Raw genomic sequence first — 25,983 nt, 5'->3', positions numbered from 1 at the left:
TCATATTCATTAAGTACCACTGCATATGTTCAATTGTTCGGATTACCAGAATATAGTTCATTTCCCCCCACCTACTGATGTTCCCATAATCTCTATGTTAACCAAGGGTTTTTGAAATGTAACCTCAGTAGGTTAGAGAGGAAAAAGGGGGGAAGAGGTATTTATGACTGTCATAAACCTATCCCCCAGGCCAACGTCATGACAGAGGAGAGAGGAGGAGTGAATGGGATCGGGAGAGAGGAGGAGTGAATGGGATCAGGAGAGAGGATGAGTGAATGGGTGTGTGTTCGATCGAGAGAGTGTTGCCTGATGCTGATTCTTTTCTCTGATATTTCTCTACAGATTCTCGTTTGGCACACTAGGACAGAAAAACCTGTCCTTGTAAATGAGGGGAAAAAAGGATTTACAGACCCCAACGTAGAGATTTGACGTTGTCTCCTCGGGCAATGGTAAAGAGAGAAATTATTCAAATGAGGTCACAACTCAGACTTATTTTACTTTTTTTTTAAAATATTTTTTTTTAGGACCTCTGGCAAACAGGAAAATGGTAAGCGTCCCAATGATAAGCACATTTTGGGATATTGTTTCACACCCACATTTTTGGGCTAAGAAGGTCACCAATAACTGTAAGCGTTATTACATCCAATTGATCTGTACTGCAAATTAACTTAATTATGAATGCGTGTAATTTCTCAGTGAGTCCCTACTATCTGTTCCAGGTGGTTGTCTAATATGGACCCTGAGAAGAAAAAGAGGCCATCTCCCAGTGCAAACAGTGTTCATGTCTTAATCATCTCAGAAAAGACTGCCTCGGGAGCAAAATCCTAATCCCCTTGACTGAAACGAAACACTTTTAATATTGAGATTAAAACAGTACAAATGTATCATATTAAAGCACAGATTAGTTCAAGATGGCAATATTTATCAGGTTAATTGTTGCTAGCAGCACCAACATCAAGCAGACGGTGAGAGCTGAGTCATTAAGGATCAACGGGAGATGCTCTCGGAACCTGCATGGTACCATACTGCGTCTGTAGTGTCCTAACACGAGACAGCACAACACAAACATTGCAGGGAGAGATGGAGTTAGGCAGCCAATGAGATGGAACATTACTGGCCTGAACAGGCTAATGAGATATCCATTGTCTTTCCCTCTATAGACGTGGATCTACAGGGCAGGGAATGAGATCCTGAGATCTTAGTAGGGTCTGTAAGAGACTGGAGGATCTGATTGAACACTGAGCCCCTGGACACCTTTAATAGACATGTACTGAAATGTCCTCCACGTCTTCAGACCGAACAATAATGGACAATCCGAACAAGTCATCTCTCAGAAGATCAATTCTACTTTCAGCAAACACTGAAATTTCAAAAGGGAAGGAATGTCCTTTTTGTATAACTAAAACTGTCTGCTTTTATTTAATTTGTTTGTTTTTGGTGTTTAAATACATTTTCTTGCTAGTTCAATACTATTGACTTGACTCTTGCCTCCATTTTGAAAGCTAAAGATGTGGCACCATCCATTTTCAATGTCATTCTCAGACATGTAATTCAGTGTGTACTGAAGCTATTCACTTGAAATAACTGACATCAAGATGGGCTCCTAATGCCTGGGAGACACACAATATTACAGGTCAACGTCCCAAAACTTAATTTAACACTTAAAAGCACCAGTGACTGTGTTCCTAAGTGGCAACACGTGTACATACTAATTTAACACAGGAACAATTAGAGGACTCATAGTAAGGTCCTCTTAGATCAAATGTAACAACTGTATTTATATAAATGTAAAAATCTAAACTAAGAATTGACTTAGGCATTGCCAATAACACCTCACTGTATGACAACTGGCATAGCACATGTTCTCTCCTGTTTTTCCATCACATGACATGGACAGTATAACGGCACATCACCAAGTTGGGTTAAACCTAATGTAACCATGTTACAGTATTCACATTACCCAATGATGAGCACTTTGGCAGATGGCCATATAGTATGCTGGTTTATAAAACCACAGTAGCTAACTAATAGAGTAGGACAAAATAAAGCAATTGACATTATCCAAGCTAAAGGCACTGACAGTACAAGTCGAGATATACAGTAAAATCTGCATAAATATCCAGGTTCACAGTGCGTATTGCCTACGTAAGTTAGATATTTGTGTTACATCTATAAGCCCAGTGCAGTGTAGAAATGTTGCTGAATACTTAACCTCCGTTTCATCAGAGGTAGACAGAATCATGCTAAAATGTTTCCAAGAAACATCCGTCATTCATTAATGGGTCTATGAACTGTAGGCGAGTAAGAAGACAAATCAAATGTAAAAAAACATGAAAACTAGAAGAAGATCCTCTGCTTTGGACAACTACTAGCAAGATACCTCATGCTAGAACCCCGGTCTGCAACACCATTCTATCCATGAATTCTCGATCCTAGTTTCTTGCCCTGACAAAACTGTACCATATACGGGTTTAAGTTAGGTTTGTGACAATTCTTGGCAATAGCAGGCAAAACTTAATGACAAGCACAATTTAATTGGTGTCATGCTCAGCTACACCTTCAGCTACAGTATTAAGATTTCATGTCCGTTTCAATTTCTTCATTGATCCTTCAGTTATACCTGAAATGTAGGGGAAAACACTAATGGCAAACTATGAAAAAGGAATATTAATGACCAGGATAGTTACGGCCTATTAACTTATCCAAAGTAGTATGAGATCAGATACGCTTTTCCCATCAGGTACTGTTCCCCAATCAGATATGGCTCCCCACAAAAATATGCTCCCCCATCAGGTCAAGTGGACATACCAACATGGAATTTCTGATTATTTCTATTCAATAGTATTGTTTCATTGAGGAAGTCAAACCGAATGTTTTGAGATCAAACAATGTGTGTGGCTGTTAACGTTCATGTTGACCTCATCTTTAGGCTTTGGATTGCACAGCAGTACCATGAAGATCATTAGGAAATAATCAATGTCTTCTGATCGGTTTCCATTCTCCAAAATGTCAAGTGAAGTCTGTCTATTTATGTGAAAATCGAAATTAATATATTTATTTATGTATTTATTTGAAGTATGAATGTCCTCTTGTCAAATTGAATTATAATTGAACATTTCTTTGTCCATGTTTGCCCCCACCCTCTTTTCTCATCGCTGCCTCCCAGCCACTGAGGTTCAGAAACCACACACAGACAAGCTCGTGGGCAACACCAAACAACTGAGACACAACATTTCATTATTTACCATTAATTCTGTATTGCTCTGACTTCAATTGCCATCAATAGCCTTCATTTTCAATTAACTTTCTTAGAATTGATTGTGTTCATTCATGTTCATGTGATTTTAGGAAAAACGTTTGGGCCTGTCTAGAGAGCCCAGCAGAGATGAACCCAGAAAACACTAAGACATGAGTTATACATAATGAAAGTGCAATTTCAACTCTTGGATATTTAATGGAGCTTGCGCCTACACTGTTGTAATCACATAAATAATCATAAGTTAGCTGTAGTACTCTGACGGTACAAAACTCAAACTTCTCCTTCCATTTCTGGCTTTCTCACACTCTCACAGTTCGATCAACGAGCGATACTGTTCTGACCATCAGAAACGGCTTTAATGTAATGGAACAGCCTTATCCAGTGTTTAGCTTTGTAGTGGTACATACATAATGTAACAAAGGTGATGGCTCATACTAGGCCCTAAATGTTTTCTTAGGGCAAATCACTATTTCCTCCCCTTCCTTTACCTACTTTGATCCACAGTCATCTTCCATCCTTGTGTGAATCACTTCTTCTGCATGTAACTCTAAAGGTTGTTCATTTCTCCTCAAGACTCCATCTCAGAGATACCATATGGCATTTATCAAGAAAAATAAACAACTGAAAAGTGAAGTACTTGACAAATGTCTTTGTATTTGAGAGTATCCACTGCACTGATGGTTCAGTTTAATTCACCATCACACGTCACTGGTTAATCTCAAAAGAACAATCTGTGTATTTGTTTTAATTGTCCAGTCAAAGAAATACAATATCAAGTAGATGTGTCCTTGAATCTGGACAAACACCTAAACATTAAAATACCTGAAATCTCTAAATTAGTATCTCTGACACAATTCTCACAATACACATATGGAATGGTAATGCACAAACAACAAGTACAAAACAGATATTGCAGTACAGATACTGCAGTGGCCCATCATATATAATGAAGGCACAGTTACATTTTCAAGCTCTAGTATGATGCTTTATTAGTCTGGATCATTCAGAGGGTGGGGATTCCCGACAGGAAATAAATGCCATGTGCAGTGATGTGCATCGATTCTGAGTAGCTATCTAGCTAGGTCCCTGATGGCAGGCAGAGTGTGAAAATGTGAGAGGATGGAACTCCTAACCATACCAGTAGGCCATCCTCACTATACGTCAACAGTCATTCCAAGGTCAGGCTTTCTGGCTAATTAGATTTTACCATCCGCTTCTTGCTCCTCAAACACAATGACCTGAGATCAACAAAAGTCTTTGAATCACAGCAGAGGTCAATACAGCCGAGGCGTGGAACCAACATGTTCAGAGGGAAGAGAAGTCGCCTGAGGACTATTCCCACAAAGCACTGCCAAGTTCAATATCATCAAACCCACTGCAACTGTACATCAAAACTATTGACCTGTGATGTTCCTAACAGGAGGCATCTGAGTGAACTCCTGTGTAGGGTGTTTTTCCAGGGAACTAGTTAGGCAGAAAGGCAGTAACAGTTACGGCATCAACATCTGATTATTTCCTCAGTTAAGCCAAGGTCCAGGGAGGTAGAGGGTTTTCTGGGGACCGATGGACCAGTGGCGTCAAAGATTCTGCCTGTTGATTAAGACCACTCCTTTACTCCAGCCCTATGAATGGAATTCACTAATCAGTGACTAAAATAGAACTTGGTTCTATTTGTAACGCTTGATGAACTGCAAGTCCCGCCACTCCCATCTCCTCATTGGATTTTAGGAGCATATACCCACGTGCCATCTCCTCATTGGTTTTTAGAGCATGATTGAAAGGTTAACTGAGGTCCACATTCTAATCCAGCTGGTTCTGGTAATGCACCTTAAAATTGTTTGTCAAACGCCATATAAAGTCTACAGAAGAAGAAGAAGCCTGAAGGAGGAGAGATTACTAGCAACGAACTCGGTTTACCCTTGTATCTGTGGAATAATTGTCGGAGTAGAGGACCCTGTGCATTTCAGGTAAAATAACATCCCAATGTTTATATACCAGGGTATAAATTAGCTAGCAACAGCAAAACAGCCAGCTAAATTGCCAATGTTGAATGCTTTTCAACCTGTCCCAAAATGAATATAGTTGGTTCAGAGTTTGTTTTGATATTTCAACCTGCGTGTGGGTGGACAAAATTAGCACGTGCGTGAGCGGTCTGGTCAGCATGTCAGAGTTTAGGGTTTCTCTAGGACCTTCTTTCATCACTATGTTGGTCTGATGTGTGATATGCCTACTACACTAGCTATCAATAAACCAGATAGTCCTACTATACTACACATCAATAAAAAGTATGGACAGGTGGGACTCTCTTTCATAAGCACAGACCCTGTTGGGCTGCTTTACACACAGGCAGTCTGATGAAGGTGTCTCTGGGATGGCCGTCCACATACAGCATGCCCTGGAAGAACCCTGGCTTGCTGCACTCAGTCTGAAACGTGGGAGGAGATCACCCTATTATAACACCGGAAATCACTGACTAATATGATTCCTCATCATATTTATTAATGTAACGAGATCATTTGTGAGAGTGTAGAATGGCATGACTTCAGTCGTGGAAAAATAAATGTTTTTATTCCACTTCTGATCTTTAGATGTAGTGTTGTTCTTAGTGGGCAAGCATTTTCAAGACAGCGCTAATTTCTCAGCTGATTATAATGGGTTTTTAACATGGTAGTGGGAAACCACATGAAAAATCTGTTATTTCTGCAATCTGGCATTGTATTTCTATGCTCAGCGAGAACCAAGAAGATAATCAACAGAATCCGAGCTAGGCAGGAGCAATGACAGACTCAGAACAAATAAACATGGGGACGGAAATTGAAAGATGTTCATGATCAGTACAAACCTATTTACAAAGCCAGGCTTCATATCTAGACTATGAATGATAAAGTCTCGTAGCGGGGTATTGGTCAACTCAATGTCTCCGATAAGACCTGAAAAATAAGCCAAGGCTGAAATAAGGCGGTCTTTGATTTTCTACATTGTGGTTAATTAGTTGCTTTTGAGCACCAATTCTGAAAGGATTTACCAATATATGTGTCTAGTTATACAACCACAAGGCTATCACTGACCCAGAAACAGTAGGTAAAACTATTGAATTACCTTTACGCTGTTCATCTAGGAGTTGACCACAGTTCGCTCTCCCAGAGTTCTCCAAAAGTAAACTCAATGTCCTCTCCCCCTTCAATGGAAAGTACATAAAAGATGTGGAAACAATTGGACGTACTATCTACAGTCCACAATGCAAAGTAGACTAACTAGAGACAATAGAGGAAACGTGGCTTTCAGTTGAACTGAAGATAATAATTGATCAAGTCCAATCTGCTTCTGTGCGATAGGGTAAGCAGCGTGGACTTGTTTTCCAATAACAGGCAGGTGCAAAGTTAGTGATTGCGATTCCTCTTTGTTAGAACAACATTTGTCTGAAAACTTTCTGTTGGCTTAATCCTGGCACCTTAGTGACTACTGCATTTATCAGCATCACCAGAAGCTTTCCCCTCTATCATGTGGTGTTGAATATAAACTAGCCAGTTTAGAAAGCAGCTCAGCAGCACACCTATAGACTGAATAGAATAAAATAACGTGTTATTGTCACATAAACCGGATAGCTGCAGGAAAATGTGTTGTTTTACAGAGACAGCCATAGTAGTACGGTGCCCCTTGAGCAAATTAGGGATAATTGCCTTGCTCAAGGGCACGTCAGATTTTTCACCTTGTCAGCTCAGGTATTCAAAGCCAGCGACCTTTCGGTTACTGGCCCAATACTATAACCGCTAGGCTACCTTTTGCCCGAAACACACTATCACTACACCTTCCCATCAGGCAGTGCAAACTCCAGCATCTTATAGTCCAGAACTCCAACAAATAGTTAGTCCACAAACACCTAGAAGACGAGACAAGTTTATTAGTAGAAATAATTTACTGACTGTGTGCATCATAGGGTACTTGACATTTTCTAATATCATGACAAAATGACATGTGATAATATCATGTAGCGGTGTCTGTCTGTACTCACCAGGGCTCTGACTCGAACATTGTTCCTGGAGTTCAGAAGGTCTCCACTGCTGATGGTGGTCTCATATAAAGTGTAGTCATAGGAGTTCTCCATGTTGACTGGTTTCTGACTTCAAGGGCTACAGCAGGACAAAACAACAACAACATTCTTTCTAATTGGACATGATTATACATTACATGATACAGTGACTTCAGAAAGCTTTCATACCCCTTGACTTATTCCACATTTTGTTGTCTTACATGCTGAATTCAAAATTCATTTTCTTACCCATCTACACACAATACCCCATAATGACAAAGTGAAGGCATAATTTTTGGAAATTGTTGCAAATTTAATTGAATTATAGAAATATCTCATAAGTATTCACACTGCTTTGCTATGACACTCCAAATTGAGCTCCGGTGCATCCAATTTCCTACAAGTTGATTGGATTCCACCTGTGGCCAATTCAATTGTTTGGACATGATTTAGAAGGAAACACACCTGTCTATATAAGATACCATGAATTCCAAGAAACTTTCCGTAGCTCTCTGATCTACGTGATGAGACATACAGTGGGGCAAAAAAGTATTTAGTCAGCCACCAATTGTGCAAGTTCTCCCACTTAAAAAGATGAGAGCGGCCTGTAATTTGCATAATAGGTACACTTCAACTATGACAGGCAAAATGAGAAGAAAAAAAATCCAGAAAATCTCATTGTAGGATGTTTTATGAATTTACTTGCAAATTATGGTGGAAAATAAGTATTTGGTCACCTACAAACAAGCAAGATTTCTGGCTCTCACATACCTGTATTAATGGCACCTGTTTGAACTTGTTATCAGTATAAAAGACACCTGTCCACAACCTCAAACAGTCACACTCCAAACTCCACTATGGCCAAGACCAAAGAGCTGTCAAAGAACACCAGAAACAAAATTGTAGACCTGCACCAGGCTGGGAAGACTGAATCTGCAATAGGTAAGCAGCTTGGTTTGAAGAAATCAACTGTGGGAGCAATTATTAGGAAATGGAAGACATACAAGACCACTGATAATCTCCCTCGATCTGGGGCTCCATACAAGATCTCACCCCGTCGGGTCAAAATGATCACAAGATCACAAGTAAAAATTCCAGAACTACACGGTGGGACCTAGTGAATGACCTGCAGAGAGCTGGAAACCAAAGTAACAAAGCCTACCATCAGCAACACACTACGCTGCCAGGGACTCAAATCCTGCAGTGCCAGATGTGTCCCCCTGCTTAAGCCAGTACATGTCCAGGCCCATCTGAAGTTTGCTAGAGAGCATTTGGATGATCCAGAAGAAGATTGGGGGAATGTCATATGGTCAGATGAAACCAAAATATAACTTTTTGGTAAAAACTCAACTCGTCGTGTTTGGAGGACAAAGAATGCTGAGTTGCATCCAAAGAACACCATACCTACTGTGAAGCATCGGGGTGGAAACATCATGCTTTGGGGCTGTTTTTCTGCAAAGGGACCAGGACGACTCATCCGTGTAAAGGAAAGAATGAATGGGGCCATGTATCGTGAGATTTTGAGTGAAAACCTCCTTCCATTAGTAAGGACATTGAAGATGAAACGTGGCTGGGTCTTTCAGCATGACAATGATCCCAAACACATCGCCCGGGCAACGAAGGAGTGGCTTCGTAAGAAGCATTTCAAGGTCCTGGAGTGGCCTAGCCAGTCTCCAGATCTCAACCCCATAGAAAATCTTTGGAGGGAGTTGAAAGTCTGTGTTGCCCAGCAACAGCCCTAAAACATCACCGCTCTAGAGGAGATCTGCATGGAGGAATGGGCCAAAATACCAGCAATAGTGTGTGAAAACCTTGAAGACTTACAGAAAAGGTTCCTTGGCTGAGATGGAAGAACCTGCCAGAAGGACAACAGTCTCTACAGCACTTAAAAAATCTGGGCTTTATGGGAGAGTGGCCAGACGGAAGCCACTCCTGAGAAAAAGGCACATGACAGCAAGCCTGGAGTTTGCAAATAGGCACGTGAAATACTCAGAGCATAAGGCAAAAGATTATATGGTCTGATGAGACAAACATGTTACTCTTTGGCCTGAATGCAAATCGCTATGTTTATTTTTTTAAATTTATTTCACCTTTATTTAACCAGGTAGGCTAGTTGAGAACAAGTTCTCATTTGCAACTGCGACCTGGCCAAGATAAAGCATAGCAGTGTGAGCAGACAACAGAGTTACACATGGAATAAACAATTAACAAGTCAATAACACAGTAGAAAACAAAGGGGGGAGTCTATATACAATGTGTGCAAAAGGCATGAGGAGGTAGGCGAATAATTACAATTTTGCAGATTAACACTGGAGTGATAAATGATCAGATGGTCATGTACAGGTAGATATTGGTGTGCAAAAGAGCAGAAAAGTAAATAAATAAAAACAGTATGGGGATGAGGTAGGTGAAAATGGGTGGGCTATTTACCAATAGACTATGTACAGCTGCAGCGATCGGTTAGCTGCTCAGATAGCTGATGTTTGAAGTTGGTGAGGGAGATAAAAGTCTCCAACTTCAGCGATTTTTGCAATTCGTTCCAGTCACAGGCAGCAGAGTACTGGAACGAAAGGCGGCCAAATGAGGTGTTGGCTTTAGGGATGATCAGTGAGATACACCTGCTGGAGCGCGTGCTACGGATGGGTGTTGCCATCGTGACCAGTGAACTGAGATAAGGCGGAGCTTTACCTAGCATGGACTTGTAGATGACCTGGAGCCAGTGGGTCTGGCGACGAATATGTAACGAGGGCCAGCCGACTAGAGCATACAAGTCGCAGTGGTGGGTGGTATAAGGTGCTTTAGTGACAAAACGGATGCCACTGTGATAGACTGCATCCAGTTTGCTGAGTAGAGTGTTGGAAGCCATTTTGTAGATGACATCGCCGAAGTCGAGGATCGGTAGGATAGTCAGTTTTACTAGGGTAAGCTTGGCGGCGTGAGTGAAGGAGGCTTTGTTGCGGAATAGAAAGCAGACTCTTGATTTGATTTTCGATTGGAGATGTTTGATATGAGTCTGGAAGGAGAGTTTGCAGTCTAGCCAGACACCTAGGTACTTATAGATGTCCACATATTCAAGGTCGGAACCATCCAGGGTGGTGATGCTAGTCGGGCATGCGGGTGCAGGCAGCGATCGGTTGAAAAGCATGCATTTGGTTTTACTAGCGTTTAAGAGCAGTTGGAGGCCACGGAAGGAGTGTTGTATGGCATTGAAGCGTGTGTGGATGTGTGGAGAAAACCAGGTACAGCTCATCACCCGTCTAACACCATCCCTACCGTGAAGCACCGTGGTGGCAGCATCATTCTATGGGGATGCTTTTCAGCAGCAGGGACTGGGAGACTGGTAAGGGCAGAGGGAACAATGAATGGAGAAAAACACAGGCACATCCTTGATGAGAACCTGTTTCAGGGTGTAAAAAACATTAAACTGGGGCAAAGATTTACATTACAACAGGACAATGACCCCAAGCATACAGCTAAAGCAATGCTGGAATGGCTTCAGAACAAGAATATGAAAGTCCTTGAGTGGCCCAGCCAAAGCCCAGAATTGAATCCCATTGAAAATCTGTGGAAAGACTTGAAGATTGTTGTTCACAACACTCCCGATCGCACTTAACAGAGCTTGAGAAACTCTGCAAGGAAGAATGGGAGAAAATCCCTAAATCCAGATGTGCACAAAGCTGATACTAACATACCAAAGACGACTCAAAGCTGTAATCACCACCAAAACTGCTTCTACAAAGTACTGACTCAGGTTTTTTTCCCCCACCTAAATAATAAATAAAGATAAAGCAAAGCAGTGCAACAAAAACTACACTACACATGGGAATGTGTAACTCATCTGAATACTGAATACTTAACATTTCTAAAAAACAATATTCTCACCCATCTACACACAATAACTCAGTATGGGTTCTTGTGTGTAGATGGGTGAGAAAAACTATATATTTAAATCAATTTGAATTCAGGCTGTAACACAACAAAATGTGGAATAAGTCAAGGGGTATGAATACTTTCTGAAGGCACTGTATATTTAATATAAAGGTCAAGCTCTATTTTTAGACAGCCAATTACCATAAATCTGAAATACATTTTTTCTACAAGTGTGTCTGGATCTAGATGTTGTGAAAATAATTGTCTCAGAAGCGAGCAAATTACAGCAGCAGCTAGTGAATAATTAATAGTCTAAGCAAGTACCAGACGTGCTGCTGCATCTGCCCACAAAATAAAAAATGAAGAGAGCATGTAAGGAGGTCTAGGGATACAGTATACAACCAATTATAGTGATACAGTATACAACCAATTCTAGGGATACAGTATACAACCAATTCTAGCGGCTCAACTTCTCAGTAAACTGCAGGCTCTCCCATAGTGACAGATGCTGCTGAATCATGACAGGCTCATACACTCTCCTGGCCTGGAGAGAGGAAACCTCAGGAAGCTTCTCACCCGAACAGGGGCGCCCGCCAGGGATTTTGGGCCCCTTGAAACGATATCATATTGGGCCCCACCACAACAGGCCACACCAACCGTGCATAATTGCTGTAACCACACACCTCCAGAACCCAATTGACCCATTCAAAGCTTTAAATAACTACCTTTGCAGGCTTGCAACTCTCTTGTAGTCCAATATTTACTCTATGATATTTACTAACAGTGAGCTGTGAAAATATAAAACTGTGCAGACATGCATGTAACATTCTGCATACAGTGGAATTCACTATTTGATACAAGACTGATTGATACCCTCTATAAGAAATGTGCTAAAGGCCTTTTACAGTCTAATTGTAATTGTAATGGTAAAATTCTTAAATTGAAAATTTCTCTTAACATTAATAAATAACTTGAAATAAATATAAACTTAAATCTACTTTAAACTCCTCAATTAAAATAAATAAACATTAATCATCTATAGAATGATATAACAAACCAAATAAAATCAGCAGCCGATTTTTGAACTAAGTATACATACCAACTAGAAAATAAGCAGCTGTAAAAGTGGAAATGGAAAACGAAATGGAAATGAAAAGGCCTGATGGTGGCGCTAGAGGAAAGGTCAAGTGATCACCAAATCAATAGGTTTCTTCCACAAGGGGTCTTGATTGTGCACAACAATTTTTATAGCAATCGAGCCATTACTTTGAGATCTATCTTGTTCTCAGCCTGTGGACATCATGTGTGTAGTGATACAATATCCATAGCCATGCCATTTAACAGTTATCACTGGTCCTTGCTCAGCCTTACTCACCAAGGGCCCAGCGCCGAGCCTTCTTGCTAGCAAAGTCACTGATCAAGACTTTGAAGTCCAGCTTTCTAGCTAACTAACTTTCAATGGACAGCATGGCAAGACTGCAAAGCCTGTCCTGGGACATAGTGGACCTAAAATAGTTTCAGTTTAAGCTTACTGAAAGCTCTCTCGCCACCAGCAGTCACAGGCAGTGTGCAAAATTTAAGTAAAGCAATGCACACTTTTCCAAAAATGCTTTGCAGCTGCATCTTACAAATTGCATTCAGGAGACCAAGAGGGGACAAGTTAGGGGGGAAAGTGGCAGCATATACAGTGTTCAGGTGGCTTACTTCATTTTTAAACTCAGGTGTAAGACCTCTGGAATACTTCATGATCAGTGGTTGGCACACAGAAGGGACTTTATCCTCACTAATCTCCCCAACTTTCAGAACAGAAAATTCTTCAACAATTTTTTAAGTGGTGTGGAACCTAGTGCCCAAGTCACTTATGTTGTCCATAGCAGTAAAAAACACTGTTCTGAAAAAACGTTGCTGCACTGCCCTGAGCTGTCTCCTCTTGAGAGGTCTCATCATTGAATCTCTTCCTTTTCCTCTGGCGGCTGTGTTCCTTACTAAATTGAGGTGGAACATCCATTTGCGTAGCAATCAGTGTCGCCTCAGACAGGAGAGACTCCCATCCATCTCTAAGAGCCTGCATCTCTTCCTTTAAGGCTCTGATATTGGCTGTCTCTGTGTCAAGTGAGATTTGTCCTGACTGGAGAATCACATTCCTGCCCTCAACGCATTGCAGTACCTGCAATTATGCAAACTGACATGTCATTCAACACAATGCTGCTCACCTCCTTCAGTTGGGAGTAGGGCTGGTTCAGGGGTTTGGGGATAGGGAGACAGGGCTGGTTCAGGGGTTTGGGGATAGGGAGACAGGGCTGGTTCAGGGGTTTGGGGATGGGGATGGGGAGACAGGGCTGGTTCAGGCGTTTGGGGATGGGGAGACAGGGCTTGTTCAGGGGTTTGGGGATGGGGAGACAGGGCTGGTTCAGGGGTTTGGGGATGGGGAGACAGGGCTGGTTCAGGGGTTTGGGGATGGGGAGACAGGGCTGGTTCAGGGGTTTGGGGATGGGGAGACAGAGCTGGTTCAGGGGTTTGGGGATGGGGAGACAGGGCTGGTTCAGGGGTTTGGGGATGGGGAGACAGGGCTGGTTCAGGGTATGGGGATGGGGAGACAGGGCTGGTTCAGGGGTATGGGGATGGGGAGACAGGGCTGGTTCAGGGGTTTGGGGATAGGGAGACAGGGCTGGTTCAGGGGTTTGGGGATAGGGAGACAGGGCTGGTTCAGGGGTTTGGGGATGGGGAGAGAGGGCTGGTTCAGGGGTTTGGGGATGGGGAGACAGGGCTGGTTCAGGGGTTTGGGGATGGGGAGACAGGGCTGGTTCAGGGGTTTGGGGATGGGGAGACAGGGCTGGTTCAGAGGTATGGGGATGGGGAGACAGGGCTGGTTCAGGGGTATGGGGATGGGGAGACAGGGCTGCTGAGGCTGAAGCTGCATCTGTTGGCACCCGGTAGGGGCAGGGACAATTGATTTAGTTTGAATAGCTTGCTAAAAGTTTGCCTGCATTGATTAAATGTCAGCAAAAAACACTCCGAATTTTCTGTGAAGATATTCAGTAACTAACGTCTAACGTTCGGCGCAAAAGTAGCCTATTTCACTATGGACCAATACAGAGGCTCTCTGGATGTTAACTTTTGGCCAAAAACAAGAAAATAAAAAAAACCGTTCATTTTATTAGTACATTGTAAATAAAATATTAGATTAATTATAATAGGTTAATAATTTAATATTGTTCTAATAATTTTGTAGGGCCCCTGTCAGTCACAGTCCCTTAGAATCGATTTACGATCAACCTAAAGCAGATTTTGGTGGTAATGCAGATGGTTATGGCATGAATTGACAGCGGAACGCAGCCTGTCCAGCCGTGACGCACACTGCCTTTATGCGCATGGAACAAGAGTAGTCGAATGTGCTTATGGTGCCTGTATACTTCGTACAGTATTTAGAAACATAAAAATTAATGCTTTTTCGCTATTTAATTTTATTTGGGTAAAAACCAAGCATAGCTTCCCCTCTTCTCAATAAAGGCTTTTTTCCCCCTGCCCAATGCAATCGCGAAGTAGTCAACTTTCGATAAAGGGTTTGGCTCCTGAGACCACTTGGAAAAAAATCTTAATCACAAAAGCATTATTAAAATATAAAGTTTGAGAGGAGTAAAACACTGAGCTGACATTCCCTTTTTGTCTATGCATTATAGGCAGGACCACATTATTTTAGCCATGTAGGTCCCGTTATGGACATGCGTAAAACCCCCTCCATGTAGGCTACTTTTCATGCCCATCAGGAAACGAGATATGAGAACCTCAGGTAAATATCGGTGAAACTCGTATTTAGAAGTTATCTGTAACATGTAACAATTGTTTGTTTTCCGTTTCATACAGTATGCTCAAAACCCAAGCCCTGCCTTAGGACTACTATAACTGCTGGTTTAACAGCAATGAGTGTCTTTTTATCCTGCTGATTTTATGATATCAATTCATTTTACATGTATTTATTTATTGTTGTTAAAATAAAAAAGATTCGTTGTAATAAAATGTTACGAAAAACAAACAATCTTATTAGAATGATTCACCTTCCTGGTTTTATGGTTACAACGTCCGTAGCGCGCATGCTATGCCACTTCTGGAGATGTGTGAACGAGATGTGATCTGTAAAATGGTTAATTACGTTCTTAAATAATACGCCTATTTGGAGTCAGTTTAACGGTGAGTGGACATTCCTGCGTTCTCTTTATATTGGATCTTTATCCAGCTCCTGTGATGTGCGTAAAACTCTCCATAGTCTGCGTTGTTTTAATATTATATGCCCACAGGGAGACATTATGTTGCCTTTAAGTGTATCTATTGATAACAACTTGTTGTTTTGTTTTGTTTAGAATTTGATTCAAATTATTTTTTCTATTTTTGGGCCTATTCAATAATTAAATTAATCTTGCGTATTGACAATGTTTGGCATGTCCATGCTCAGACAAAATGCAATGTAAAGTAGGCCTAGCCTCTATATCAGTGTGAATGCTATTGAAGCCATGCAATTACTTAGAAAGTAATGTGGACTGCAAATGGGTTCAAGTTAACGTATTTAGCAAAGATAGGTCTACATTTTGTTATTTCGTTTCTGTAAGCCGTTAACAAACTATAACGGACTAACATTGGAATTGATTCCAAGGTAATACATAAAATACAGTAGATATGCAACTTGAAGCAACCACATATTTCGCCATGTTTAGCACGTTCTGATTGGCCAGTAATGGGCAAAAGCCTCACACACACAACTTATTAACTTATTTAATCATCAAAACTCAGCCCATTCGCGCCAACGCCAGCAACTGCGCCAATAATAGTAATAGTGAAAATATCAAAAATACCACTGAACCTATAGCGCTACCGCCTGCCCTTAGATTTACCATTGCGTTAGGTTTGTTAAAATAGAGCCCCTAACAGTTAGCTATATATTGAAAATGAACTGTTTATTCAGACTGAGCGGTTGCTAGGTAACAATATAAATGATCAGTTACAAGACAATTACATCAATTTATTTTTGTCACAACATAATCATTTCATATGATAATTTTGACCTCTGCATAAAAGTGGTATGTGACAAATGACAACTCTAGATCAATACAGAAGTGGAAAACATCTGTGACTCGGGAAATAACCCTTGCTTTTAAGATAATTTCTGGGAAAGCATCTGAGCTTGACAGCAGCTGGTAGTACATCACACAATCATACCCATCCTCCCTTTTCCAACTGTTTGAGGTGATTGTTTGCTGCTTTCTAAGAGATGTCCTCCAGCACTCTTTAAGGTGTTGAAGCACTGAGAAACCTGAAGCCACTCTGGGTTACTGCTGGAAAGTGCTCCCCTCCCAATATGTTCAAAAGTGGATAATGGGTGGCAGAAATCACCTAGCCCTGAAATGGCATTCTGTGTTTACAAGCAGAGTATTTTTATGGAGCAAATTGTAGTTTCACACTCTTGCTGTTGTTTGATATTGTGTGAGCTGTCTGACAAAGTTATCTTCAGCTGCAGTTATATAAACTTGAAATGTTCATGTTATTGGATTCTACAGTGGATTGGTATTTTGGGAAAAGTGTATTAAGATTTAACTCAATTTAAAGAATGTTGTGCAATTTGGACTTCCTGCCACATGCATAATCAAATCGTATTACCTTGGCTTTTAACCACTGCTCTGTCAAATATTAAAGAAGTCTCAAGGTATTGCTCACCTGAGGTAGAGTACCATATGATAAGCTGTAGACCACACTATCTACCAAGAGAGTTCTCATCTATATTATTCGTAGCAGTCTATTTACCACCATTTACCACAGACCGATGCTGGCACTAAGACCACACTCATCGAGCTGTATAAGGCCAAAAGCAAACAAGAAAATGCTCTTCCAGAAGTGGTGTTCCTAGTGGCAGGGGACTTTAATGCAGGCAAACTTAAATAAGTTTTACTAGCATGTCAATATGCAACCAGAGAAAAAAATGAAACTCTAGACCACCTTTACTCCACACACAGAGATGCATACAAAGCTCTCCCCCGCCCTCCATTTGGCAAATCTGACCATAATTCTAGCCTCCTAATTCCTGTTTAAAAGCAAAAACTAAAAGCAGGAAGTACCAGTGACTCCCTCAATATGGAAGTGGTCAGATGACGCGGATGTTACGCTACATGTATGATAACGCTCTCTATAGCCGATGTGAGCAAGACCTTTAAACAGGTCAACATTCACAAAGCCGCGGGGCCAGGTGGATTACCAGGACGTGTACTCAAAGCAAGCGCTGACCAACTGGCAAGTGTCTTCACTGACATTTTCAACCTCTCCCTGACCGAGTCTAATACCTACATGTTTCAAGCAGACCACCATAGTCCCTGTGCCCAAAGAAGTGAAGGTAACCTGCCTAAATGATTACCGCCCCGTAGCACTCATGTCGGTAGCCATTAAGTGCTTTGAAATGCTGGTCATGGCTCACATCAACAGCATCCTCCCGGATGTCCTAGACCCACTCCAATTCAAATACCGCCCCAACAGATCCACAGATGACGCAATCTCACGCCACACTGCACTTTCCCACCTGGACAAAAGGAACACCTTTGTGAGAATGCTGTTCATTGACTACAGCTCAGCATTCAACACCATAGTGCCCACGAAGATCATCACTAAGCTAAGGACCCTGGGACTAAACACCTCCCTCTGCAACTTGATCCTGGACTTCCTGACAGGCTTCCCCCAGGTGGTAAGGGTAGGCAACAACACGTCTGCCACGCTGATCCTCAATACTGGGGCCCCTCAGGGGTGTATACTCAGTCCCCTCCTGTACTCCCTGTTCATCCATGACTATGTGGCCAAACACGACTTCAATACTATCATTAAGTTTGCAAAGACAACAGTGGTAGGCCTGATCACTGACAACAATGAGACAACCCATAGGGAGGAGGTCAGAGCCCTGGCAGTGTGGTGCCAGGACAACAACCTCTCCCTCAATGTGAGCAAGACAAAGGAGCTGATCGTGGACTACAGGAAAAGGCGGGCCGAACAGGCCCACAATAACATCAACGGGGCTGTAGTGGAGCAGGTAGAGAGTTAAGTTTCTTGGTGTCCACATCAAACTATCATGGTCCAAAACACACCAAGACACTTGTGAAGAGTGCACGACAACATCTATTCCCCAGTCACCCAAGTCATAGACTGTTTTCTCTGCTACCGTACGGCAAGCGGTACCAGAGCGCCAAGTCTAGGACCAAAAGGCTCCTAAATTGCTTCTACCCCCAAGCCATACGACTGCTGAACAATTAATCAAATGGCCACCAGACTTTTACATTGACCCCACCCCCCTCCATTTGTTTTGTACACTGCTGCTCCTCGCTGTTTATTATCTATGCATAGCCACTTCACCTGTACCCCCGCACACTGACTCGGTACCGGTAACCCCTGTATATAGCCTCGTTATTGTTATATTATTGTGTTACTTTTTATATATTTTTTTACTTTAGTTTATTTGGTAAATATTTTCTTAACTCTTCTTGAACTGCAGTGTTGGTTAAGCTTGTAAGTAAGCATTTCATGGTAAGGTCTACGCTTGTTGTATTCGGCGCATGTGACAAATAAAGTTTGATTTGCTCCGACTATTGTCCTTTTTGAAGAACAAGACTATTTAATGTTGTTATTAAACCAAGTGTTAGATATTCAATTGAAAGTATTTTCCTTCTATTCATGGACAATTATTATAGACAATGTTTTAGTCTGTGACCACAGGTTACGCATTCCTCACAAAACTCATATGAGATGAGAGCCAAACAATAGCAGATATCAAGTAGGTTCTAAATACAGAATTAGGTGTACTTGTACATTCAGGTCCCTGATGCTATAGAAACAGGACATAGGCTCCTGCCCGCAAAAGCCATGGCTCGTGCAAGGCTACTTACTTACACAGGGTATGCATGACTCATGAGCTGAGAGCCAAACAGCAGATATCAAGTAGGATCTAAATACAGTATTAGGTCATGTATATGTGGTGCTGAATAGAACATAGACACTCTCCTACGCTTTAGTGCTTGCTTTCATCCAGGCCAATGCTCATTGTTCTACATACTGCACAACGTAAGGATGAAACGTGTTAAGATAGCCCTAAAGATCTTAGTTTACCGGGAGCCTAGGCTGGATACGTGTAAAATTGTTCTGACTGTATGTTTGATGGGTGGGAGATGTTCCTAAACTGTTAATCTGATGCCCCCTCCTATCCTTACTGTACTATAGTCCTGGGGGGGGGTCCACCATACCCAGCATCAATCTCACACATACTCATCTCTGATTGGGCAAGACAGACTCAATGTTCCCCATAGGGCCTTACTAACTGACTTTGGAGAACGATACAAAGAAGAGCCCCTCACGGCGACACTCACTGTGGTAGCGGCTCAATACATTCCTCAGAAGAGTGTACTTGGTGGTGTAATCCCCTGCCTCAGATAATGGAGCATCGTAATCTGAAAAGATAATGCCACTATCAGAACAGCAAGAGGCACAAGGAGCGAGAGGCGGGGATACCTCCTCCCGTGTCCGATGAGTTTCTCTCTGCTCCTATCAAACATCTCAAGCCAGCAGGAGACATATTTTGTGGTTATCTTGACAGATGCGGCTGCAGCAGTTTGGATAGAGGCAAGAGGCAGTCGAGGAAATAAAATGTAAATAGAGACTACTGTTAAACTTGAAGGTCGAAGAGCAGGTGCCAATGTGCCACTGTTACTAATGTTTGACATCAACGGCATTCTCCTCTGAGGAGCAAGGTCATTACAGTGTCAACAGTTGCAAAGAGGATATAAAACCCATCGTGCCGTCTTTCATTTACATTTCCCATGCATTTAATTAGCTGATGAATTAATTATGCAGTGAGTGTTAAAATGCAGCCTGAGGTCAAGCACTGTGGAGGAGTGACAGCACCATCTACTGGCCTTTACTAACAGTAAAGTGACAGTATATTACTGTAATCCTGCTTGTATAAATGGCTGGTGTAAAGTCCTTATCAGAGTTATGTTTCAGTAAAGCAAAATAACAAGATCAACTATGAGAACACATGGATTATAAAACAAGTGGACAGCAAGTAATATAAAGATGCAAATAGAATGTACCATAGCTTGTTACCATTGGCTTAGGCATGGGTGTGGCAATTGCAAAGGCCCCATTCATGAAGCCAAAATTGGTTTGTCTGTGGAACATGTAGTGATTGATTGATGCATCCTGTTTCAAGGTTTCTGTCACAATAGCAACCATGTCTGCCAAACAGAGGGTAACAAATGAGAACTCACTACTGGTGGGTATAGAGACAGAGTAAGAGCTGTATCATATCCATTGCTATAAACTCTACCTCTATATACAAGAATTGTGGCAGGTAGCCCAATGTAAAACAAAAAGTATGATAACATTTGACAAGCAACCGACCTCGTTCCAAGCATCCTATTGCCCATATTTTTATTTAACCAGGTAGGCAAGTTGAGAACAAGTTCTCATTTACAATTGCGACCTGGCCAAGATAAAGCAAAGCAGTTCGACACATACAACAACACAGAGTTACACATGGAGTAAAACAAACATACAGTCAATAATACAGTAGAAAAGTAAGTCTATATACAATGTGCGCAAATGAGGTGAGATAAGGGAGGTAAAGACAAAGAAAAAAGGCCATGGTGGCGAAGTAAATACAATATAGCAAGTAAAACACTGGAATGGTAGATTTGCAGTGGAAGAATGTGCAAGGTGGAGATAGAAATAATGGGGTGCAAAGGAGCAAAATAAATAAATAAATACAGTTGGGGGAGAGGTAGTTGTTTGGGCTAAATTATAGATGGGCTATGTACAGGTGCAGTAAAGTGTGAGCTGCTCTAACAGCTGGTGCTTAAAGCTAGTGAGGGAGATAAGTGTTCAGTTCAATTGCAATATGGATTAAAACCCTGCCACACCTTATTACATTTAACTATAACTCATTGTAGGGACAACCAGATCCCCATTCAAAATCACCTCCTTCACCATACACATATTGCATAGAACAGTGGTTCCCAAACTGTGGGGTGTGTTTTTTCAAGGAACTCAGTCCGTCTTTAAACTTACTCTTGATAGTCATAATACTAGAAATCATAAGGTGCAAATTCGAAATTGGGTAGTTCATCAGCAGTTTATTTTGTCCTGTTAGTCATTGCATACCTTAGAGAGCTATTTATAATTTGTCAGAAATGTCCAGATCAACTAGCCCAAGAAGCTAATGTTTTTTGTTGTTGCTTTTTTCCCCCATCGATATTGTTGTAATTTTTTTGTCACTCAAATATCACTTGAATGCACATACTTTACTAAATGTATAGAATTGCAATAAAATTTGCGTTAACTGATAAATGTTCTTTACACCCCATGACAAAATGTGTAGAATTTCTGGAAATAAGCTCAAAACCCCCACCCCCGAGTGAAAAAGTTTGGGAGCCCTGTCATAGGACATAATGACGTGTTTAATTAGATATTCAAATTGGGCTGACTTTACTGATTTAAATCAAGGGCAGCGGGATAATGAATAACAAGCATGGAGTGACAGAGCACGACTTGATTAGCATCCTGTGTGTGCGAGATAGACATGGATGCTGATGGCAATGAAAGGAGGACAAAACCAGGCCTGAGGACCAGAGTTATCAGTGGCTGTTGTTCAACATAAGGACAGTCTGGAGAATCTTCATGACATTAATACACATCTACAACTGTGTGCCAAGCTGTGTGACGACTGACAAGTATTTACTGCAGTGATGCATTGTCTAATGAGAAGATCTTGAAAATTAAGCTTTTTTTTAAGGATTCACCATCATGTAATGAGTAATATATGGCCACAGTATCTCAAAGCTAGCAGTGGCTACAGTGTTATGTGATTGTGTGTGTGTGTGTGTGTGTGTGTGTGTGTGTGTGTGTGTGTATTAATTAGTTAGTCAGTGGCCCTTTCACATACTGTACTGTTCCCTTCTGAGAGGGGCTGAGTCACTCTTATCTAACAAGCTGCACGCATGTACAGTGCATGTAGGTTAACAATAGGGGCTTTGCAGTTTCCATTTACTTTTAAGGTTCTAGACCAGGGGTGTCCAACCCTGTTCCTAGAGAGCTACCTTCCTGTATGTCTTCGCTCCAACCCCAGTTGTAACTAACCTGGTTCAGATTATCAACCAACTAATTATTAGAATCAGGTGTGCTAGATTAGGGTTAGAGTGAAAACTATAGGACGGTAGCTCACCGGGAACAGGGTTGGAGAGCCCTGTTCTAGACACTGAAGGCCAGTACAAAAGCATAACACAGTATAAAACAGTATACAAAAGAAAGCTTGGTTCAGCTGAAATTGACTACATGCATCTTAATTGAATTTTAGGGGGAATAAAGACCAACTCTGGTTTATGATGCTTGGCTTGGAAACAAGCACACATGGAAAGCATATTCATCTCTGACAGAAACATACCACAAAGGAGAACTGACCATATGCTAAGCACCATGTGACCAATCTATTGAGTGTGACTCATGCGGTGTGGCAAAGAGATCCTACTGCTTGAGGAAATATGACTTACCCTCAGCAGCAAAAACATGGTGAAGGTCACCCCAGAGGTCAAACCACACAGACCAATACTCCATCACCATCTTGAACTTCTGGGGCTAGAAGAATGGGAAGGGGAATGTTCAACAGAGAAGTACAAATAAACAAAATATATGTTACTCCTTGTAGACACAGTATTTACTCCTTGAACATCAGGGCCCAGTTTTTATTTTTTATTATCTGATTGGATTTTGGCAATCGGATAGGATTAAATGCATAGCTATTTCTATGCATGTAATCCTTTCCGATTGCTGATCAGATAACTTCTGAAAAACTGTGCCCAGACTATAGGCATCCCAAGACTGTGATTCAAAGCAATTTATTACACAGATTAATACTAAATAGCTAATATCCTCTGTTTTATCTACAGGTGTCAGATGAAACTGAATAACTGATCAATTACAAAGCTGGAGCTGGATAAATCTAATGATAAATATCAGTAGATGATCGTCTGAACACAAGTCGATACATTCGCTCACTTGAATTGCATCCAGATACTTGAATCCCTCTGGGCTCAATTCGACGTCTATTCCACGTTGGTTGAATGTCATTTCATTGAAATTACCAACGTGGAATAGAGGTCGAATTGACGTCTGTGCCCAGTGCGATACTGTCATGCTGTATATTATGCAATTACTTTATGTACTCTACATTGAGTCAACCAGTGTGTGCCCAGTAGGATGCTACATTGACTTCCATGCTCAGGAAACTGCTTTGCATTTTAACAGTTCCTATTTTTGCCTTGTTTTCTCCTGAGCTTAATCTGTATCTAGGTAAACAGCACATTCCCTCATCTCATCGATCTCCTTTGTGTTTAGGCTTCAAGTGGAAAGGGAACTAATCAAGGAGCAGTTCTAATGAAGCCTAACATTAGCGGCCTGACGCACACGCACACACACACACACACACACACACACACACACACACACACACACACACACACATCTGTCCTTGCACAGACAGAGGCCTTGTGCTATGGGAGAATAACAACTACAGTTCAGGCAGAGACTGCAGTGTCAGATGGGCCAGAGGCTCTACTTTTGTGCAGCTGTCTGTCTGTTTGTCCAGTCAGTATAATACCTCTATTCACTCCCCCGTGCTTCAGCCCATCCTGGTTATCTGAGGTCAGGAGCAGCTCCTCGATCCCACTGGACAATAGTGTCTAGAACAAGGATCTCATTTCAATCATGCTCATATTTCCAAGTAGATATCCTACTATTGCAAATGCAAATAGTTGTAGTGAAATCAAGATAAAGCAATGCACAGAGTGTGCGTGCGTGCGTGCGTGTGTGTAATAAAGCAGATGCACTGCACTGTCTTACCTCTTTTATGTATGGCATGTATTCAACATCTTTTGCATACTCGTTCTCCACTTGAACTGCTATAATTGGGCCCCCCTTGGAGTACTGAGAGTTTTAAATAATAAATCAAATAAGAAGAGAGCTTTCATATGACTCCTGAATAAGTCAAGTATATATTTTCAAAGCCTTTGGGATTGTTAAAACACCAAGCTTCACATTTTAAGAATATTTTTGTATTTTGATAGCCATAATCAACAACCACCATAAATTAACAGGAAAAATGGAAACCCTAATGTAATTAATAGAAAAGTAGTGAGAAAGTGAGAAAAGATTACCTGATATGGTGCAACTCTTGGAATGAGTTGATCAAAGGAGTCAACTGCTTCTGTGAAACCTCGGTAGGTTGTTCTCAACTTCATGTCTGGATCACACAGCAACCAATTAGGAAGAAAGCAATACTTAACTCTAATGTTATCAACCATGTATGCAGGTACATTTAAATACAGGTTGCACTGATGGCATTCATGCATAATGACTGCATTGATTGTTAATGTGCTTCATAACAGTGTGAGTTTAATGGATTTCCAAATATCTATAATCGGGTTAACCTAGTGGTACATACTGGGATATTTCTGGATCAATTACCCTTCCTCAATCAATTTTAGATGATGATCAGAGTCAGTCAAATGACTCTCATTGAATGGGGAAGCTCAGGAAATAACTGTTTTCATTCTCTCTGTGTGTGAGAAATCTAGTTTTTTTCCCTTTAGATCTATAATTCTATTTATCCACATTACTAAGGAATGTGGGACTGTAACTCTTTTACAGAGACCTGACTGTAAACACCAATGTAGCTGATTTTATAACTGACTAGTCAATGAGGGAAATAACACCACACTGGAAAAGAGCATCACAAAAATTGATGAGATGTCGTATAGGGGGACCTATCCAACAGGGAGTTGAAACCAACCTGGGCTAAAATGTTCAAATCTGGGAACATCTAACCTGGGCATCCCTCCTAAGTCCCACTCAGCACAGATGTAGGGTCCTGCCCGCAGAATAAACCAGAGCCCCAACTCTGCTGCTAGGCTGATGTACGCCCCGAGAGACACAGAGAAAAGCAGAGAGACAAAGCTGAACAGCTTTATCAAACATTTATCACAAAATCATATAAACATCTTCCTTAGTTTAAAACCCCTCTCTTTGGCTCATGAAGGTTCCATGGCACATATCTGAAAGATAAAGCAGTCATTCTCAGTATCCCTCCATAGTAGAGCAGCAGTGAGTGGTGGTATAAGAGAACATGAGGTGTTCTGTGTGTCCCTACGTGGTGAGAGTGTTGACCCCACAGGCCCTCATCTTCAGCAGCCGGTCCTCCCAGTAGGCTCTGGGGACGCGGAAGTAGTGGATAGAGACCCCCAGGATGTGAAAGGGCTCTACCTCTAGGGTGAACTGAAAGGAGTTGGCCCTCAGACCCTCTTTCTGGCTCATTCTCTCCACCTCTGGGTGTTGGCTGGAAGAGAAAGACAAACTGCTGGTCAAACCAGAAAGTTAGACTAGATAGGAGTCATAGGAACTAGACAATGGCAATCTAAGGTGAGTAAGTAAGTATTTATAATTGTTGTGACAAGCATACAAGACACACCCAACAGATTTAGATAAATCAACAAAGCTTTCAGCATAAGCTACATACATGCTACTCCTCGTCTTACAAGAATGGAAATCTATATTTGAATATGAGCGAGAAGTACATAGTCAATTGTTCACACTGTTGCACTGTGGAATGAGTGCTGAACTGAGCCATAACAAATGGAAACACACAAGCTACGTGTTAATCTACACAAAGGTTAATGTCCATAGTAGGTGGGTGAGGTGAAAGTTCATGATGGGGTAAATTAAAGATATGGAATGGCTTTGTATTAACTAGACTATC

The 25,983-nt window shown here is 41.5% G+C and overlaps 2 protein-coding genes across 6 annotated transcripts in view; one reads left to right on the top strand and one right to left on the bottom strand.

Moving 5' to 3' along the window:
* The window catches only part of LOC112267195 (galactosylgalactosylxylosylprotein 3-beta-glucuronosyltransferase 1), a 121,036-nt gene extending 119,562 nt beyond the window's left edge, over window positions 1-1,474 (top strand). For 4 of the 5 annotated variants that reach the window (XM_024445400.1, XM_024445401.1, XM_024445402.2 and 1 more), the window contains 2 exons: window positions 343-449; window positions 720-1,474. In XM_024445400.1, the coding sequence (XP_024301168.1) occupies window positions 343-429 (87 nt within the window). In that variant the 3' untranslated portion in view covers window positions 430-449; window positions 720-1,474. Of the gene's footprint in view, window positions 1-342; window positions 548-719 lie in introns of all 5 variants that reach the window. The other variant, XR_002956059.1, reaches the window with a different exon arrangement.
* Window positions 509-25,558, bottom strand: LOC112267197 (beta-galactosidase-1-like protein 2). Its single transcript, XM_042297505.1, has 8 exons — window positions 25,378-25,558; window positions 25,021-25,139; window positions 24,386-24,471; window positions 24,072-24,155; window positions 23,830-23,911; window positions 22,724-22,808; window positions 7,272-7,389; window positions 509-7,139 (listed from the first exon to the last, which is right to left on the bottom strand). Exons 1-6 carry the CDS (start codon window positions 25,539-25,541, stop codon window positions 22,762-22,764), a joined length of 582 nt encoding a protein of 193 aa, XP_042153439.1. The 5' UTR covers window positions 25,542-25,558; the 3' UTR covers window positions 509-7,139; window positions 7,272-7,389; window positions 22,724-22,761.
* Between the last annotated feature and the right edge of the window lie 425 nt (window positions 25,559-25,983).

The sequence above is a fragment of the Oncorhynchus tshawytscha genome, linkage group LG14, assembly GCF_018296145.1.
Source record: "Oncorhynchus tshawytscha isolate Ot180627B linkage group LG14, Otsh_v2.0, whole genome shotgun sequence".
In the NCBI taxonomy this organism is placed as follows: Eukaryota; Metazoa; Chordata; class Actinopteri; order Salmoniformes; family Salmonidae; genus Oncorhynchus; species Oncorhynchus tshawytscha.
The sequence above is the reverse complement of the archived record's forward strand: the minus strand, read 5'-3'. Positions and strand labels throughout refer to the sequence as shown.